The 19,939-nt window shown below is 45.2% G+C and overlaps 1 protein-coding gene across 4 annotated transcripts in view; it reads left to right on the forward strand.

The window, feature by feature from the left end:
* Window positions 1-19,939, forward strand: part of DIP2B (disco interacting protein 2 homolog B) — a 233,740-nt gene that overhangs the window by 133,763 nt on the left and 80,038 nt on the right. For all 4 annotated transcript variants that reach the window (XM_073576699.1, XM_073576700.1, XM_073576701.1 and 1 more), the window contains 3 exons: window positions 9,026-9,238; window positions 18,185-18,352; window positions 19,666-19,785. In XM_073576699.1, the coding sequence (XP_073432800.1) occupies window positions 9,026-9,238; window positions 18,185-18,352; window positions 19,666-19,785 (501 nt within the window). The remainder of the gene's footprint in view (window positions 1-9,025; window positions 9,239-18,184; window positions 18,353-19,665; window positions 19,786-19,939) is intronic.

Genomic DNA, 19,939 nt, shown 5'->3' on the forward strand with positions numbered 1-19,939 from the left:
TGTTTGATTGCAGTGTTCCAGGGGTTAAAGTGCCGGGAGCGGTCCGTGACCGCTCTTGGCACTTACTGCTGGGTGTCAGTTGTGTGAATCAGCTGACTCCCAGATGCGATCAGCCGCGTTTCCCCCATGAGCGTGACTGATCGCAAATGACGTACTGTCCGGTCCATGGGCTGTAAGTCCCAGGGCACATGGACGGGATAGTACGTCCCATGGCAGAAAGCGGTTAAAGTAATAGACAGCCCTTTTAAATTACTGTATAGTCAGTGTAAAATACTAGGAATATCAAGAAAGCTTTGATGATAGGTTTTCATCTGAGGACATAGTACCGTGTTTCTTTGAAAATAAGACCGGGTCTTATATTGTGTTTTTTTTTTTTTTTTTTTTTTTTTGCTTCGAAAAATCGGTTAGGGCTCATAATCAAGGGATAGCTTATATTTTTCATGAACAACAGTCCACATTTAGGCTGTATGCACACACAGCGTTTTTTTAGCGTTTTTTAGCGGATTTGCTAATAAATTCGATATAAAAACGCTAAAAATAAGCTTCCCATTCATTTCTATGCATTTTGCACTTTTTGTGCATATTGATGCGCTTTTTACCGCGAAAAAAACGCTTTGCGGTAAAAAACGCAGCATGCTCATTAATTTCGTGAATTTTTCCGCATTTCTGGTCATTTCTATGGGTCTGGAACCGCGCGGAAAAAAACTCATAAACGTGCGTTTTTTGTGCGGAATACGCGCAGAAAAAAAGCGCGGTTTCTGGGGAAGGGAGTCCAGTTTTTAAGCAGAAATGTTCTGCTACGTGTGAACATAGCCTTATTGTTGAACAAAGAGATCCACATTTATTCGCATATGATCATGTCATCCCACACACTGCACGTGTGTGTGTGTAGAGAGAGAGAAAGGATGAGTGTGATGGACCTAGGTCTTTTTTCAACCTATGTAACTATATGTACCTTATGTGCAGTTGCAGTTTGTGTATATTTACATGTATACGTGCGGTGTGTGTGTGTATATACCCGCACACTGCACATATACAGATAAATATACACACACTGCAATTCCACATAAGGTACATATAGTTACATAGGTTGAAAAAAGACCTAAGTCCATCACACTCATCCTTTCTCCACTAATGATACATTTTGTCACCAATTTAACTATAAAATATATTTGTATTGAGGAAATCGTCCAGCCCTTTTTTTTAAAAGCTGTCATAGTGTCTGCCGTTACTACCTCTTGTGGTCGGGAATTCCACAGCCTGACTGCTCTAACTGTAAAGAACCGTTTCCTATTTAGCTGCTTAATCGCCTTTCTTGCAAAGGTAACTTGTCCCCTGGTCCTTAGTATGGTTTTTGGAAGGAATAAGTCATGTGCCAGTCCTTAGTACTGGCAACACATATATTTATACATATAGATGATATCTCCTTTTATCTAAGCCAAACAAGCACAACTTTTTCAACCTATCATATTAGAGGCCTTCCATCCCTTGCAATAATCTTGTTGCCCCCCCCCCCCCCCATTTGAACTGACTTTAAGTTCTGAATATTCTTTTCTCCTTCGCCTCACTGGGGGACACAGGTACATGGGTGTATGCTACTGCCGCCTGGAGGCTGACACTAAGTGAAGAAGAGGTTAGCTCCTCCTCTGCCGTATACACCCTCGCCCCGATTGCGGACGGAAACTAGTTTTTTGCTCAGTGTCTGTTGGAGGCACACGTCTGTCTGTCTCAAGACTGATTTTTTTTTTTCCTTTTTCCCCATGAAGATAAGACAGGGGCGATGGACCCTATTGAAAGGGTCCGATCTCCCCAAACCAACGGGCGAGCACGTGCGAGTGTCCCTCTACATATCCTCTCCCGCCATGGTGATTTTTTTCCGGATGTTCCTTTTTTCACATGAAGGTGAGATAGGGGCGACTGATACTATTGATAGGGTCCGATCTCCCAAAACCAACAAAGGGCGAGCACGTTTGAGTGTCCCTCCATGTATCCTCTCCCGCACCGTGTAACATGATGCCGGACTTAGCCCTGTCCACCCTAGGGTATTGAAACCCTAGGCTGCACAGAGGCACAAGCGTAGTCCGTGCAGCCCCCACTGCCCCACCAATGCTAAGACTGCGGTGGGACAAGGCGGCGGACGGTCCCTCTCCTCACCCCTTGAAGGAGTTAGATGGAGCTAGGGTGCCTGCACCGTCCTTTTTTCATATGGCCCCCCTCCCCTCTACCTGAGCTGGACGGAGGTGGATGGCCAGGGAGGGCTCCTGCAGCGGCGCAGGGCTGGAGCCCTTAGCCTCTCCTGGGCGGCAGCAGCAGAGACGGGCGTCCGGCAGCGGCGGATCCGGTCCCGGCCTTGGTTCTGGGGTCCGGAGGATGCGTACTAACCAGTCCAGGTGGAGGGGATTCAGGTCCCAAAGATCTTCAGCCAAATGACTTGGGGCATTTGGCAGGTGGCACCAGCAGCAAGGTAGGCGGCCGCCTACTCCAGTTTCACCACGCCTGGCTCAATGTCGCACAAGACACATTGGTGAGAGAGCTGGTGTCCACAGGGTACAAAATAGAATTTGTCAGGTACCCCCCAAGATGATTTTTTCTTTACGGTCTTCCCAAAGTGGATATCCAGGCCAAGGCTCTACTAGGAGCCAATGATTCGCTCAGCCACAACAGAGTCATCATTCCGGTACCGGAAAACGAGAAGACTCAGGGCTTGTATTCCAATCTGTTTGCAGTCCCCAAAAAGGACGGGACTGTCAGGCCCGTTTTGGATCTAAAGCTCCTGAACAAATTTATCAGGATCAGACATTTCCGGATGGAGTCTCTCCATTCAGTCATATTGGCAATGGGGCAGAGAGAGTACTTGGCCTCTATCGATATTCAGGACGCCTATCTACATATCCCCATTTTCCCTCCGCATCAAAGGTTTCTATGCTTCGCCATCAACGGTCTACATTTTCAGTTTGCAGCGCTGCCCTTCGGGCTAGCCACCGCCCCCAGAGTGTTCACAAGCGTCATGGCAGTCCCCATGGCCATCCTGCACTCCCGGGACATAGTCGTATTCCCCTACTTAGACGACCTCTTGGTCAAGGGCACTTCAAGGCGGGCATGCGAGGAAAGTGTCAGCATCACGCTAGATACTCTTGCCCGCTTAGGGTAGTTGGTCAATGTAAAGAAGTCATCCCTTGTTCCAGTTCAGAGAATTTCCTTTTTAGGGATGACCTTCGACACTTGCAGAGGGTTGTTAATTCGCCCTCGAGACAAGGCCCTAGCCCTCCGGCAGGGAGTGCGGATACTGCGCCAACCAGTCCCTCACGCCATCCGTTTCTGCATGAGAATTCTAGGAAAAATGGTGGCGGCGATGGAAGCGATCCTGTTCGCCCAGTTCCATCTTCTCCCCCTGCAGCACGCCCTCTTGTCATCCTGGGACAAGAACCCGTTCACGCTCGATCATCGGTGCCGATTGTCCTCTCAGGTCAGACAGTCACTAGAGTGGTGGGCGATCAGTTCCTCCCTTCTTCAGGGGAAATCCTTTCCCCCCAGATCAGTGGCTGGTGGTCACAACAGACGCCAGCCTCCTCGGTTGGGGAGCGGTTTTTCGCCACCACACGACCCAGGGACGGTGGTCACCGCAGGAGGCACGTCTCCCGATCAACTTGTTGGAGATACGGGCGATCCGGCTGACTCTGCAACGGTTTCATCACCTTCTAGCAGGCCGCCCCGTCCGGATTCAGTCGGACAGCGCCATGGCGGTGGCTTACATAAATCAACAAGGGGGCACCCGCAGCAGGGCAACCATGTGGGAAGGAAGGGCACGTGCCTCGCTGGGCCGAGAAGAACCGCTCGGTGATATCGGCGGTCCACATCCCGGGGGTAGAGAACTGGGCGGCAGACTTCCTCAGCCGGCAGGGGCTTGCGTCCGGGGAATGGTCACTACACCCAGAGGTCTGTCTGCAGATTTGCCAACGGTGGCGAACACCGGATGTGGATCTGATGGCCTCCAGGGTGAACACCAAGGTGTCCGTATTTGTCGCTCGATCCCGGGACCTGCAGGCAATCGTCGTGGATGCGCTGGTTCTGCCATGGAGTCAGTTTCGCCTCTCATACCTATTTCCCCCGCTGCCACTACTTTCGAGGGTCATCAAAAAGATCAAGGCAGAAGGGATGCCAGTGATTCTGCTGGCCCCAGACTGGCCTTGTCGGGCATGGTACGCAGATCTAGTGCAGCTGCTCGTCGACGTGCCATGGCGACTGCCAGAGCGCTCAGATCTACTTTCTCAGGGGCCGATCTGTCACCCGAACTCAGGGGCCCTGTGTTTGAAGGCTTGGCCGTTGAATCTTGGATTCTGACGCAGGCGGGGTTTGGGCGCAAATTGGTTGCTACGATGGTTAGCGCCCGGAAGCCTGCCTCAGCACGAATTTACCACCACACCTGGAAGGTTTTCTTTGCATGGTGTCGAGGCAACGGTTGTTCTCCACTAAGATTCTCCATCCCTAATATCTTGGCTTTTCTCCAGTCTGGCCTAGACTCAGGCTTGGCCCCCAGTTCTCTCAGGAGACAGATATGGGCTTTATCTGTCCTTTTTCTGCGCAGGATTGCTACCAACTTGCAGGTAAAGACTTTCATCCAGGGGTCTCCTACTTGGTACCTCCCTATAAGGCACCTATGGACGCCTGAGACCTTAACCTGGTCCTAAGTGTTCTGCAGGAAGCTCCATTTGAGCTGCTACAGCATGTGTCTTTGTCATACCTTTCCTGGAAGGTTGTGTTCCTGGTAGCTATAACATCAATCAGGCGGGTCTCTGAGCTGGCTGCGTTATCTTGCCGAGCCCCGTTTCTGACCTTTCACAAAGACAAGGTGGTTCTTAGACCAACTCCTCCTTTTTTGCCAAAAGTCGTTTCCTTGTTTCACATTAATGAGGATATTGTCTTGCCCTCTTTCTGTCCAGCATCGGTACACCGTGTGGAAAAGGCCCTGCATACGTTAGACCTGGTGAGAAGACTCAGGAGGTACATGTCACGGACGGCACCCTTTCGTCAGACGCGCTGTTCATTCTCCCTGAAGGTCGCTGGAAGGGACTCCCTGCCTCAAAATCGACCATAGCCAGATGGATTTGTTTGTCTATTCAGGAGTCCTACCGCATCAGAGGCGTGCTGATTCCAGCAGGGATCAGAGCACACTCTACTCGGGCAGTGGGCGCCTCTTGGGCGCGTCGGCACCAGGCTTCGACGGAACAGGTTTGCAAGGCAGCAACCTGGTCCAGCCTGCACACGTTTACTAAACATTACAATATCCATACACAGGCTTCAGCGGATGTGAGCCTGGGTAGAAGGATTCTCCAAGCAGCGGTGGCACACCTTTAGACAGGAGGTGCATGTAGCTTGGATCGGTAAGTCAACTTCCCATCCAGTGAGTGCTTTAGGTTGTCCCACAGTACCTGTGTCCCCCAATGAGGCGAAGGAGAAACATGGATTTTTGTGATAACTCACCGTAAAATCCTTTTCTCCGAGGCACTCATTGGGTGGCACAGCACCCACCCTGTTAGCCAAGTTGGCTTCTGTTTATTTAATTAATATGCTTTCTGTATAAGATTAGGGTGGTTATTTTCTAGACATGTTGTTACCTGCATTAAGGTTGATGTCTGATTTTTGTTTGATCTCCTACTACTTTTGCACCAAACTGGTTTCCGCCCGCAATCGGGGCGAGGGTGTATACGGCGGAGGAGGAGCTAACCTCTTTTTTTCACTTAGTGTCAGCCTCCAGGCGGCAGTAGCATACACCCACAGTACCTGTGTCCCCTAATGAGCGTCTCGGAGAAAAAGGATTTTACGGTGAGTTATCACAAAAATCCATGTTTTAAAATATTGAGCCCCAAACTGGATCCCATATTCTAGATGTGGCCTCACCAGTGATTTATAAAGGATCAATAATACGCTGGGATCTTGGAATTTTCTCACTTTTTATACACCTTAAAATCTTGTTTTCTTCTGCGGCTGCAGCTTAACATTGCATACTGCCGCTCAGCTTACTTCTATCCAGAACACCCAAGTCCTTCTCCTGTTCTGCTGTCCTGAGTATGGTCCTATTTAATGTACAGTATATGCAGGTGCATTATTCTACATTTATCCACATTAAACCTTATCTGCCAGGTGTTTGCCCATTCAGTCATCTTATCTAGATCGTTTTACAATATTGTAATATCAAGGTCAGATTTTAGTATCCTTTTAGTTTGGTGTCATCAGCAAAGACTGACACTATACTCTCAATCTCATCCACAAGGTCATTAATAAAGAGGTTAAAAGAATCGGTCCTAGCACAGATCCCTGCAGTCCCCACTGCTGACTGTCCCATTTAGAGAACGTACCATTTATGACAACTCTTTGTTTCCTGTCTTTTAGCCAATTCCTTACCCATCTACATATAGTTTCCCCCAGACCCTGCTTCTGTAGCTTCAATATAAGTGACATCAAGGTCACTTGACACTGATGTCACCAAAGGTCCTTAAACAGTCGTAACCTCAGAATAGAAATGCTGGGGGTCCCTGAGAGAGTGGAGTCCCTGAGAAATTGCCCAGTTTGCCTCCACCTTCCCTCTGACACATGCGCTACATGCCAGCCTGTCTTCTCCTTAGTTTCACTAGGCTCGTGTAGTTAAAGGACTTCTGTGACCATGATGCCACCATAGGTCCATAAGCAGTTTCACCCTTGGAATAGATATGCTGGGGGCCTCTAAGTGAACGTGGGCCCTGGGCAATTGACCTGTTTGTCGAAATTCTATTTCAAGCAAACTCTAAACCAAAAATCCTGTAATATCATGCTAGATCTTATTTTTGGTGTAAACTCTCTATTTTGGCAAAAGATTTCTGTTCTTTTTTATGAAAACCTACCATTACTGGTATAACATTAATTCACTGTTTCGGGTTAATTTTTTAATGTCCTGTCTAGTTTTAGAATTGTAATTTTTATATTTCATTTTTATTGTAAACCTACCAAGGTTAGGTTTGATTGACCATTGGTATTCCGTCAATGCGTGTCTGATAGTGTATTCATTCCTCACTAATATGCAGAACGATGGCCCTGGAGCGCCATGGCTCCTTCATTGCAGTACTGAATCGGTAACGGTTCTCATGACTGTCTATCACTGCAACTAATCCTCGACCTTCTCAAATTTTCTGAGTGCAATTTTGTAATTTTCATGGAGTTTTTTTTACAAGTAAACTTCTCCATAAAAGATTAGGTGACAAAAAAGTTTAATTGTTGCATTTCATAGTATTATTGTTTTTAAGTTTTCTCAAAATTCTTTTTCTAAGGGGAATTTTTACAGTATAGGGGTTAATGGGTCAGGTAAAGCAAGGTAACCAAAAAAAGGAAAAGAGGAAAGGGGTTAGGGAGGAAGAGGAGAGAAGGGAAATGAAGATCATCTTAACATAGTTGCGCCACAACAATTAACATACCAAGTGCAAAAAGAACATAAAATAAAGTATAGATTAAAAGTATTCTGGCAAAGTAATAGGACATCAAATAAAGAGGCTTTCCTTGCTTGGAGAAAAAAGTGCGTTCCAAGAGGACAATTTGGAAATATATTTAGGTAGAAAGTTATTCCTTAAAGCTAAGGACATTTCAAAGGAGTCATGAGAGAACATACAGTAATATCAATTATATCAGAAATAGAGGGAATTTCCATCGATTTTCACCTTGCTACAATACATGTTTTTATGACAGAAAAAATATGTAAAGAAACTTGTTTAATTATTTGAGGGAGGTCATCAGCTTCCAGAAAAGGAGAGCCAATTGGGGAGAAATTTTGACAGGAGACTCATTTATTTTATTCAATAGTAAAGATAAAGACACATCTTTCCTAAGTATCAAAGATTTGGAACATTCCCAGAATATGTGAAGAAAATTACCTCTTTGACCACAATTCCTCCAGCATAAATCGGATTGATCGGGAAATGCGTTTTTAAGTCTAGTGGAAGTGTAGAACCACCTAGGTAAAATTTTAAAATAATGTTCACGTAAGTTTGCGCTAGTAGAAGATTTGTACGCTAGTTCCACTGCTTTTTCCCATTTATCAGTTATTCTTTAGATCTCTTTCCAGTGTCCACATATAATTCAGTTTTTCAAAAGAGACATCAGAGTTAAAAATTGTATAGATATTCCTCGTATTCCAAATTGAGTTATTCATAGGATTCTCTAAAGTAGTAACAATTTCTCTTGAAAGGGTCAAAGGTAAAGCAAATTTATTTCTGGTGTACTTCCGTAACTCTAGAAAATTATAAAATTCTTCGCCAGGAATATTGTATAGGGTTTTCAATGACTGAAAACGTATAATCGAGTCTAATTTAGGCCCCGTTATAAGTGAATAACAGTCTATAATTCCAAACTTTTCCCATTTTTTACATGGAAAATTTGGTAGAGCTGTATGAAATATCGAGATAGGAAGTTTGTTTGGATTAATGTTACACTTACTAGTTTTTGAGATACTGTATAGCTATTTCCAAAGTGAAATGGGATATTATCAATGACGATAAAGCGGAATTATTAGAAGGTTTTTTAAGTTCTGTCCAGCCAGGTTTGCCGGATTCACACAGCCAGTATCTACTTTGAAGAATGATATTAGAAGCATGGTAGGCATAGATTTTAGGTAGGCCAAATCCACCATTTTTCTTATGTTTAAACAGCGAACGTTTTGAGATCCTCGTGGGTTTAAATTGCCATATAAAATTGGATAATTGTTTCTGCAGTTTATTAATCCAGTGGTCAGGGATTTGGATGGGGATAGTGTGATATATGTATTGGAGCTTATTGTTTGTAAATGTTGATACATGTGGCCTCACAATTGGATTTTGTGTACATGCTGCCAAATTTGGCTTGAACTTGCCACTAATATCCCATATCTATGCCGAGCTGTAGGCTGCAGCGGGTGACCGGGACCACTGACCAGTTTGTATTTCCAAATTCAGTCCAGACCTTAATCCGCTGTCTACGGGCATGGTACACACCATATGTAAGCTTTGTATATTCTCCCTCACAGACACGTCATCCGCCTCCGAAGATGAAGGTTCTCTGAGACGTCAGGCTGCTCTTTCTGCTGTACTCAATCAAAGTTTACAGAATACGGAATCCTGGATAAATAAGTCTATTCAGGGCTCGTCCACGTCATCTTCAGCATCATCTACATTGTCACACGGGGATGTGAAGAGCACCAGTGGATCCTTAGCCGATGTGCTATCCAATACTCACATAGGTAAAAAAAAATAAAATAAGAATCCTATTGTTGTCTGTATTGCTGCTTTGTAATGCTTATCCTTTAAGCAGTCATAATATATTTATGTAATTAATGATTTTACAGTTCATTGCTTTGGAAATAATTCTGGTAAAGTCTGAAAGTATCGGTCAGCAATTTGGAGTTTAATGGAGTCATCATTTATATACCAAATACTTATTTGTGGATGTCTGCTTAATTATTCAATTCTTTTTATTAAACCACATCATAAAAGAAATATGCTAGAGATACCAACACTAGATAAGCTAGCAAATCAAGCAGAAATTAATAACAGTATATTAGTATTTTTATTAAAAAAAAGTATGAAGAAAGAAGAAGAAAAAAAGAAAGTTTGGGGAAAAAAAAGCAAAGGTGTAGCGACGATGGTCCATTCTTATAGTCTTGAATTGGTTTGGGTATCTGGCCAATATTGGAATTCTTCAGATTCCTTAAAGTGAACCTGTCAGCAGTTTTGGCTGATATGATGATAAGATGCGGCCACTGCCTTTCAGGGCTTATCTACAGCATTCTATAATGCTGTAAATAAGCCCTTGATCCGACCTGAAATATAAGAAAACTAAGTTTTATTATACTCACCGGGCAGAGGCGGCCCGGTCCGATGGGTGACGTGGGTCCGGCGCTTCTCATCTTCTTGCGATACTGCCCTCCTGTTTGCTTCGTCACTCCCAGCATCGCGCTCCTGTGCAGGCGTACTTCTCTGCCGTGTTGAGGGCAGAGCAAAGTACTTCAGTGCGCAAGCATCGGCAAAGCTCAGAGAGGCCCAGCACATCCATTACTGCGCTGCAGTGGCCTCTGGGGTGTTGCATGGTCAGGTTGAGATCTCAGCAACGAGATCTCAGGTGCCAAGATGTAGTCTCCCAAGCAGGGGTGAACCTAGCCTCTGCTGCCTGAGGCGAACAGCAAAATGACGCCCCCCCCCCCCCCCCCCCCCCGCACACAAAGTAAATTTTTGTATCTATCCTGTATAACTGAGTACAATAATGGACATTTTGATTTAGATAAATAGAAAAAAAAGGTGTCTAAACACAAGGATGTCAGTGCCATCACACGCACATACAAGAACAACACAGAAGTATCCAGAACAAGGGTCATTAATGGCAATAATAGGCCTGGCACGTGGCCAGACTGCCGGACTGGGACAAAAATGCAGCCCTGCCACACAAATCCCACCAGCCCACAAACTATAACACTCATCAGCCCCTATCAGTGAATTTTTGCTATACTTTGTCGTCCCCTCCTCACTCTCTTAAAGGAGTTATTTGAAGAGCCACATGTGAATGGCACCACAGTGCGTATGATCGACCACAGCTCCATTTACATGGTGCTCTTCAAAGCTACGTTTCCCAGGATCATGGGGGTCCCATCGGTCAGATCCACAACAAATAGAAAGTCATCCCCTATCCCCACATAATGCGCCATACAGTATTATGGGCCCCATATATTACTGCATACAGTATTATGGGCCCCATATAACGCTCCATACAGTATATTTGGCCCCATATATTACTTCATACAGCATAATGCGCACCATATATTATTATCATTATTATTATTTTTATTATTATTATTATTATTATTATTATTATTATGCATTTATATAGCGCCATTTATTCCATGGCGATTTACATGTGAAAAGGGGAAATATAGACAAGTATAATAAACATGTGTTAGACAAGGGACATACAAGTACATATGGAGAGGGGACCCTGCCCGCGAGGGCTCACAGTCTACAGGGATGGGTGAGGATACAGTAGGAGAGGGTAGAGCAGGTCGTGCGGTGGTTCAGTAGCCCGAGGATCATTGCAGGCTGTAGGCTTGTCGGAACAGGTGGGTCTTCAGGTTCTTCTTGAATGTTTCCGTTGATGGTGAGAGTCTGATGTGTTGCGGCAGAGAGTTCCAGAGTATGGGGGAAGCACGGGAGAAGTCTTGTATGCGGTTGTGGGAAGAAGAGATAAGGGGGGAGTGGAGAAGGAGATCTTGAGATGATTGAAGGTTGCAGATACTTCATACAGTATTATGGGCGCCATATATTACTTCATACAGCATCATGGGCACCATATATTAGTTCATACAGTATAATGGGCCTGGGCCTCATATATCACTTCATACAGCATCATGGGCACCATATATTACTTCATACAGTATAATGGGCCCAACATATTACTTCATACAGTATAATGGAAGCCATATATTGCTTCATACAGTATAATGGACCCCATATATTACTTCATACAGCATAATGGGCCCCATATAATTCTTCTCCCCATACCCCGCTGCTCTGGTCTCCTCAGTGTATTCTGATTCTCCGCACTGCTTGGCATAGGGACATCATTAACTTTACGTATATAATTGTCCACTTGGAGTGATAGTAATAGTGATTTGTTTGTACCCTGTTGTCTGGGGCTGGCCCACTTTATGGGGTGCTCACGGCATATGATTATACACCAGTAAAAAGTATCAGCGGCTCAATGTGACCAGTGCCACCTAGTTTCCTACCCCTCTTATTCTACTGGTACTGTGGGCACACTGACTGGTACTGAGGAAAAGAAAGAAAGAACAGAGAGAGAGAAAAAAGAAAACAGAGCGAGAAAGAAAGGGGAAAGAAAGAAAGAACAGAGAGAATGAAAGGGGAGAGAAAGAGGGGAAGGAAAGAAAGAACAGAGAAAGAAAGATTCTATAAAGATACTATAGCTTCCCAGCTCTCATTGTAATGCCCACCTGAGCCTCCCGATGCAGGACAAATCATGATCCGCTCACACGGCTGGCATCCCCAAGTCCAAGGCCATCCCGCTGTCCGCGCTGTTGGAGGAGGACACGGTGATGGATCTGAAGCATTCCCTGAAGTGCCTCCATGGGTCCGTCACAATCTCGTCCCGAAATTACCTATTTTCCGGTCAGCTTCTAGCACGTCACTTCCGGTGGAACGTCACCTGCGAATTTTAAAGTACTCCTCTGGGCTCCACCGTGTATTCCTGTGTCCGTCGGAAAAGTAAGCTCCCAGCTGGGGCAGACTCTCAAAATCGGGACTGTCCCGCTGGGAGGTATGAATGCTCCCCACCATACACCTTGTACACATATGGCTCTGCACACCTCATTCACACACGGTTCTGCTTTTTATGCCTCGTACCACACATGGCTCCGCACTGTACACCTCGAACACACACTGCTCCACTCAGTACACACATGGTTCCACTCCGTAAACCTTGTACACATGCGGCTCTGCTCCGTACACCTTTTACACACGTGGCCACGCTCTGTACACCTTGTACACACATGGCTCCACTCCATAAACCTTGTACACATGCGGCTTTGCTCAATACACCTTGTACACACGCGCTCCGCTCTGTACACACACGGCTAAGCACCGTACACTTCGTACACGCAGGGCTCCGTTTTGTACGCCCCATACACACGTGGCTCCGCTCCGTACACCCGTGGCTCCGCTCCGTACACCTCGTACACACGTGGCTCTGCACACACGCAGCTCGTACACATCTCTCCTCCGTACACCTCGTACACATCTCTGCTCCGTACACCTCGCACACGCGCGGCATGGCTCCGCACACCTTGTACACACATTGCTCTGCTCCCTACACCTCACACACGCGCGGCTCCACCCTGTACACACATGGCTCTGATACGTACACCTTGCACATGCGGCTCCGCTCCGTACACCCTGTACACGCGCAGCTCTGCTCCGTACACCTTATAAACACATGGCTCCGCTCTGTACACCTCACACACAAGCGGCTCTGCTCTGTACACCTTGTACACACATGACTCTGCTCTGTACACCTCGTACACGCGCGGCTCCGCTCCGTACACCTCGTACACGTGCGGCTCCGCTCTGTAACCTCGTACACACGCGGCTCTGCTCTGTAACCTCGTACATACGCGGCTCCGCTCCGTACACCTCGTACATACGCGGCTCCGCTCCGTACACCTCGTACACACGCGGCTCCGCTCCGTACACACGCTGCTCCACTCTGTACACCCGCAGCTCTGCTCTGTACACCTTGTAAACACATGGCTCTGCTCCATACACCTCACACACAAGTGGCTCTGCTCTGTACACCTCGTACACACATGGCTCTGCTCCGTACACCTTGCACACGTGGCTCTGCTCCGTACACCTCGTATACACATGGCTCTGCTCTGTACACCTTGCACACGTGGCTCTGCTCCGTACACCTTGTACACGTGGCTCTGCTCCGTACACCTTGCACACAGGGCTCTGCTACATCCACCCTGTAAAAACCCCCCTGACCCCACACATAAACTTACTGGTCCAGCACCATGACAACCAGCACAGCAGAGTCCTGCACACACTGAGGGCTGTTGCCACAGGACCTGTGATGAGGTCACAGGAGGAGTCAGGGGTCACATGATCAGGGGCCCTGACTCCTTCCCTCCTGTGACCTCATGTACAAGGATCTGCATCCTACCGCAGCACCAGCGTGCGGAGGCTAAATTGTAGGTGCTGCGGGTAGCAGAGCGCATAATGCCGCCCCCAGAGAACAGCAGCTGGCTGCCGCCTGAGCCACAGGCTCAAATGGCCTCATTATAGGTGCGGCCCTGCTCCCGAGATCTTGTTGTCGAGATCTCAATCTGAGCATGCGCTGCCCCTGATAGCCTTTATTCCAGAGGCCACCGCATCGCAGTAATGGATATGCGGGGGGCTCCGGGTTTTCGCAAAATGCTGGAGGAGGCCCCCCCCGCACTACTGAGCACCACAGCCATTTTCACTCACAGTGGCGCACATCGGAGCACCCCCTCATCCCAGCCTGCGGCCTGCAGCAGCTCGCCACCCTTGCCTCCTCCGGCAGCGACCCTGGGACCCTACTCCACCGCAGCCGGTAAAGTATATCTGCATTATAAGACGCACCTCCATTTTCCCCCCAAATTTGGGGGAAAAAAGTGAGTCAAAAAATACGGTAATTAAGATAGACCCAAAATGTGTGACTCTCCGAACTATTCATAGAAAGGTTATTAGAATCTAGGAGAAAAAGGGCTAGTGTAAGAAGATAAACCTAAAAGGGCTGAATTTCTGTTCCAGAACTTGAGCTCTGTAGAGGTTATTGGGAGAGAAAATAGAATAGCAAGCTATTGTAAAGGAGTCAACCAGAGTTGGAGGGCTCTGGCTTTCCTTTTCAAGGGTCAAACAGTACTTCCCACCATTTAAGAATAGATGTCAGTAGGGAAGCCTTGTAGAACAATATAATGTCCGGTAATCCCATCCCTATAAGTTTAGAGCCCGCCCAAACAAAGTTGATGAACATAGATTAGCTGTATGAAGGAAAGCCTGGATATGTGGACAGAGAGAGCTTGCATCACATATAGGGCTCTTTGTGGATATTCATTTTTAGTGAATAGATTCTCCCTAACCATGACAAAGGAAGAGTATTACAAGTAGTGAAGTCTGATTTCTTTTTTTTTTTTTTTTTTTTTTTAGAAGTAGAGGAAGAAAGATTAGGGAGTAGATGGCTTCATGATTTGCTAAGATCCAGATACTCAAATATGTAATAGTCTAGTTGGCCATTTAAATGGGAATGAGTCTTTCATGTGAAATGAAACTGAATTGAGAATATTAATATTAAGGACCTCAGATTTATGGGTGTCTACCTTATAATTTGCTGAAGTCTCCAAAGGTTTGAAATTTTAGTACATTGTTGGGGAAACTTATTTTCATGTTAGAGGTGTAGAGAAACAGGTCATCTGCATACTGTGCTGCCTATTAACAGTACCGGAATATAAATATTTCCTCTAGTGGAACATTCCATAACAAGTATATAAAGTAATGGGGACAGGGGGCACTGCCGTCTATTCCCGTCCAAATAGGAAATGGCTGAGAGATTTCTGTTAACTCTGACCTGTGCTACTGGAGTTGTGTAGAGACCCTTTAAGCGCACTGTTGTATACTGACCTAGACCTGCGTAGGTTAAGACTAGAGTTGAGCGAATTTGATCGGGTCAGTGCTTAGTCAGCAAGCTATAGCGCTTTCCGAATGAGCTGCAGAGGGAACCCAGCTTGCTGGATCGCGCCGGCTGATCGGCTATTCGGCTTCCCAGCTACATCTGTCACTGCTGTGTGACAGTCACAACACATCCATGGAGAGCCTGAAAGAAAGTTGTATTTACCTTTAATATTCTATAGATTCTCGTAATATGCCCCGAACTTCCCCAGGATGTCTTCTGTGGAATTAAGTTTTCCTCTTAGTGGCAAATTTAGTGACATAATATATGAGGAATTTTGACTAGCGTCGAGTGCCCTGGCTAATTGTTTCCCTCTATTCGGCCCAGATTCATAATATAGTTTGTCCCTAGCATGTTTATCCTCCTAAATTAGTAGATGACAGACTGTCCGGGGTTTAATAATAATAATAATAATCTTTATATAGCACCAACATATTCCGCAGCGCTTTACAGCTGAACAGTTTCAAACACAACAGTCATAAGTAATAACGTTAACAATACAATAATTAGAGCGAAATAAGACGACCCTGCTCGTGGGAGCTTACAATCTACAATGAGGTGGGGCGATACAAAGCACAGACAGTCAGTGGCGTTCTGTAGTACAGCGGGGGTAAGGTCAGGGGATGATGTGTATAGTTGTGTGTCAGCACAAAGATGGTACTGAAAGCCAAATCTGCTGATGGTCTGTCCAATTGGGGCTGTGTAGAGAGAGAAGAGAAGGGGGCCAAGGACTGAGCCCTGAGGTACCCCAACAGTGAGAGGAAGAGGAGATGAAGTGGAGCCAGAGAATAGAACACTGAAGGAGCGGTCAGAAAGATAGGCGGAGAACCAGGAGAGAGCAGTGTACTTAATGCCTAGTGACTGGAGCCTAGAGAGTAGGAGAGGGTGGTCAACAGTGTCGAAAGCTGCAGAAAGGTCGAGAAGAATGAGCAGAGAGTGGTCACCGTTACGTTTTGCTGTCAGAAGGTCATTGGTCACTTTGATGAGTGCAGTTTCTGTTGAATGTAGGTGGCGGAAACCAGACTGTGAAGGGTCTAGGAGGTAGTGAGTGGAGAGGTAACGGGTAAGGCGGGAGTATATCAGGCGCTCCAAGAGTTTAGAGATGAAGGGGAGATTGGAGACTGGTCTGTAGTTGTTTGTGCAGGATGGGTCGAGGGTGGGTTTCTTTAGTAATGGAGTAATGATAGTGTTTGAAGGAGGAGGGGAAAATGCCAGAGGAGAGGGAGAGATTAAAGATTGTAGTTAGGTGAGTTGTGACGACTGGAGGAGATGTGAGGGAATGGGGTCGGTTGTGCATGTAGTCGGACGAGAAGAGGAGAGGAGCCTGGAGAGCCTGGGGTTTAGAGTGAGTCATAGTGATATGAATTGTGAGAGGCAGAGAAAAAGTTGAAATCCTTCTCTCTTGGATGGAGAATTCTCTATCCATCAGATGCATGTGGGTAAATTGTTGTCAGACTCTGTGAGCCACCTCAGCAGACAAGGAGGACTTACCGGTTAAAATGTCTAGTTCCAGCTTCTATTTGGAAACTGAAATCTCCTCCAAAGATGACAAGACGATTCCGTGCAAGAGCACCATTGCAAAATCCGTCTGTCCTCTGTTGAGGAAATGAACATTTGCAAGTGGTTCGGTTCTCTGGTCAGTTATGGTCATTTATATCTCTACCAGGGTGCCTTTCGTAGTGTGGGAATAAACCTAACAAAACCCACGCAAACACTTGGGAAGCACAAATGCTTTGTAGATGTCATTTTTGTGGGATTTGAACCCTGGACCCTTGTGCTTCAAGCCACGGTGCTGCCTCAGTGGCTCTTTGGTTAGCTTTTCCTGCAACTCTTGCAAAATGTTTCCTACTGAATTATTTAATATGTTCGGAATATATTAAAATTATTAGTAGTAGAACGGTCCACCAGATAAATGACAGAAACCACAGCGAATTCCCCACCAGTCATGAGAATGGGGTCCCGTGTCCTCTTGATCAGTGGAGACCACAGCTGTCAAACTCCCACCAATCTTGTGGACAGGTGATAAATACTGTTTGTAGCATAACCTGTATTTTTTCTGGGGGGGGGTAGGCTTCAGCGAAGGGGAAGATAGCTGTTTCTCACTAAACGGATCCACCTGGATTACAGAGACTTAAATAGGCAGTACTCCATGGAAAAAGTAGGTGAACTAGCTCCTCCAGTAAGGAGAAGACTTACTGCATAGTAGCCACAGATGGGTGCTGGGATTGCCTCATAGATTATAGTTTTGTTTCTTCTAGTAAAGAAAAGAGGAAATTGATGTTTCAGCAAAAAGAAGAAAAATGTGGTCAAACGTTACAAAATTTTCCAAAATACTTACAAAAATGAATACGAGCCTTTTACTACAAGGTGATAAAAATGTGTCTTCTGATGAGAATGCCGAGAGCCCGTAGAAAGGCATGAGCCGTGCTCCTCTGTGCCCATTACATGACCAGGACCGTTTCGTGTCCATATTGAATGAAATCTCCAACCCATAAACAATTAATAAAAAAATATTTCAGAATTGTGTGTCTTTTTTAAAAAAATGACCGTTTGTAACAGAAAATAACCCACAAAGTTTGCAGGGGTCGTGCACTTATTATCGTAATGTTTTGGGGATCTGTATAAACAGAAACTACCTTGTTATAGGTGCAATGGAAGGATTGGAATAGAGAAACCGAAAGGTAAAAAAAAAATTTCAGGCGCTAAAAAAGTACAGAAGAATTTCTCATAGGTGCATAATAAATATTTTCACTCTGGAGGACAGACGGGGGTTTGCTTCATAGCCTGTACTTTCTGCAGGGCCGTCAAAGACGTCATCACCATAATTTTCCTATGTTTACACCTTCATGAAGTGTTATTAGAGGATTTGGGCAGTTTAAATATAGTTTTACCTTCCATTTTTATATTGATGCCATCTGTCATTACTTATTTACAGAATGTCTATCGGCTCCTCCTGATGTCACAAGCACCACAACCACATCCTCGTCCTCCTCCTCATCCTTGTCCTCTGTCCGCCCAGCAAACATTGACCTGCCGCCCTCCGGTCTGGTAAAGGGGGTGCACAAAGCTGCAAGAAGGTCCAGCCTAATGGACACTGCAGATGGTAACTCCATTCCTGTATCTAGCCGCATTTTAGGCTTCAGAGCTTGCAATCATTTCACGGGCTTTAAACGGAAACTTACACCACAGCTTTACAACATTGGATGCTTGAAATCTATATAATGATTTGATATCTTTATCTTGCTTATATTATCGTTTTATATTTTTTTCAATATTTAAAAGATTTATTCTATATTAAAGGGATCGATCGGCATCTTGCATAATTTTGGACTTGGAAGGATTGGTTTTAAAACAGTAGAATGAGTTGAATGAATTTAGATCTAGATCCAGCACAGGCGTTGGTCCGGTGGTCTGCATTGGGACGGCACGTTCCTTTCCTCAGTCACCTGTCTGCTGAGGCATGTGATTGATATACATAGAGAAAACGGAGCAGAGAAACACAATCCAATAAAAAAGTTATATTTTATTAATGCAAATAATTTTGAAAAAGCATCCAACGCGAAACGCGCGTCAGGGGGTCACAGGAGGGCACACTGGTGTACTGGTGATTTATGCGTAAGTGATATTTATTTTGATGCAGATGTGCATACTGATTTGTTAGTTGTTCCGGACATTGTTTATATTTGCTCATGTTTCTGTATGGATACTTTGCTTGGGATATATCCTGTTGTACTGTATTACCGATATGCATATTGTATAACTCTTGGTCGCAGTATCACCATGTGTACCCCTGTATTGGCCGTAGTATTCCTTCCTTCCTTTTTATTGTAAAAGCCTTAATATTGGTATGTACATCTTGTATATTTTCAAAATTATTTGAATTAATAAAATATAACTTTTTTATTGGATTGTGTTTCTCTGCTCCGTTTTCTCTATGTATATCATTCTAATGGGAACATTTCCATTTTTTTCATTTGTTAGGCATTATGCCTCATTATTTGAAGTGAAGTTATTTCTTCAGCATTTATTATAGTTAATTTATGCTTATTTTGACTTTTTTGTTTTCACATGAGGCATGTGATTGTCTGCAGCGGGTTGAGTAACTGGAATGTGATGTCATCAGATGTGCCTTTCCTGCTAGTTGCTTGACTGGGTCTTAAATTGTCCGTGCATGGGAAATACAACTTAGTGCAGCGTGCTGACTGTGCCGCTTTTTTTTTCTGCCTCTGATGATATCCCATTGCAGTCTGAGAGCTGCAGACAATCGCAGGTCTCGTTAGTCAGGTGACAAAAGAGCGGGGATGGTTTGACCCTGGAGGTATTTTTCTTTCTCTCAATGGCATCCTATAGTAAAATGATACAAATTTGCCCATCACCTTTGTGCTGATTTATTACCGTCTCGTTCCGCTGTTACAGGCGTCGCCGTCAATAGCAGAGTGTCTACAAAGATCCAACAGCTACTGAATACACTCAAGCGACCAAAAAGGCCACCATTAAAAGAATTCTTTGTGGACGATTTCGAAGAGATTGTGGAAGGTATCATTTATCTGTCAGATGTCGTAAATGAATTTCGGACATGTAGTCACATTGGTTATTTGCACTAAATACGTTTTCCTTGATTTTAATTGACATATAGGGCTTTAAAGTCGGTGCTAGTGATGAGCGAAGGGGCTTTAATAAGGTGTTATCT

This window comes from Dendrobates tinctorius, unplaced genomic scaffold, assembly GCF_039654945.1.
Source record: "Dendrobates tinctorius isolate UK_male_01 unplaced genomic scaffold, ASM3965494v1 ptg000051l, whole genome shotgun sequence".
Classification (NCBI taxonomy): Eukaryota; Metazoa; Chordata; class Amphibia; order Anura; family Dendrobatidae; genus Dendrobates; species Dendrobates tinctorius.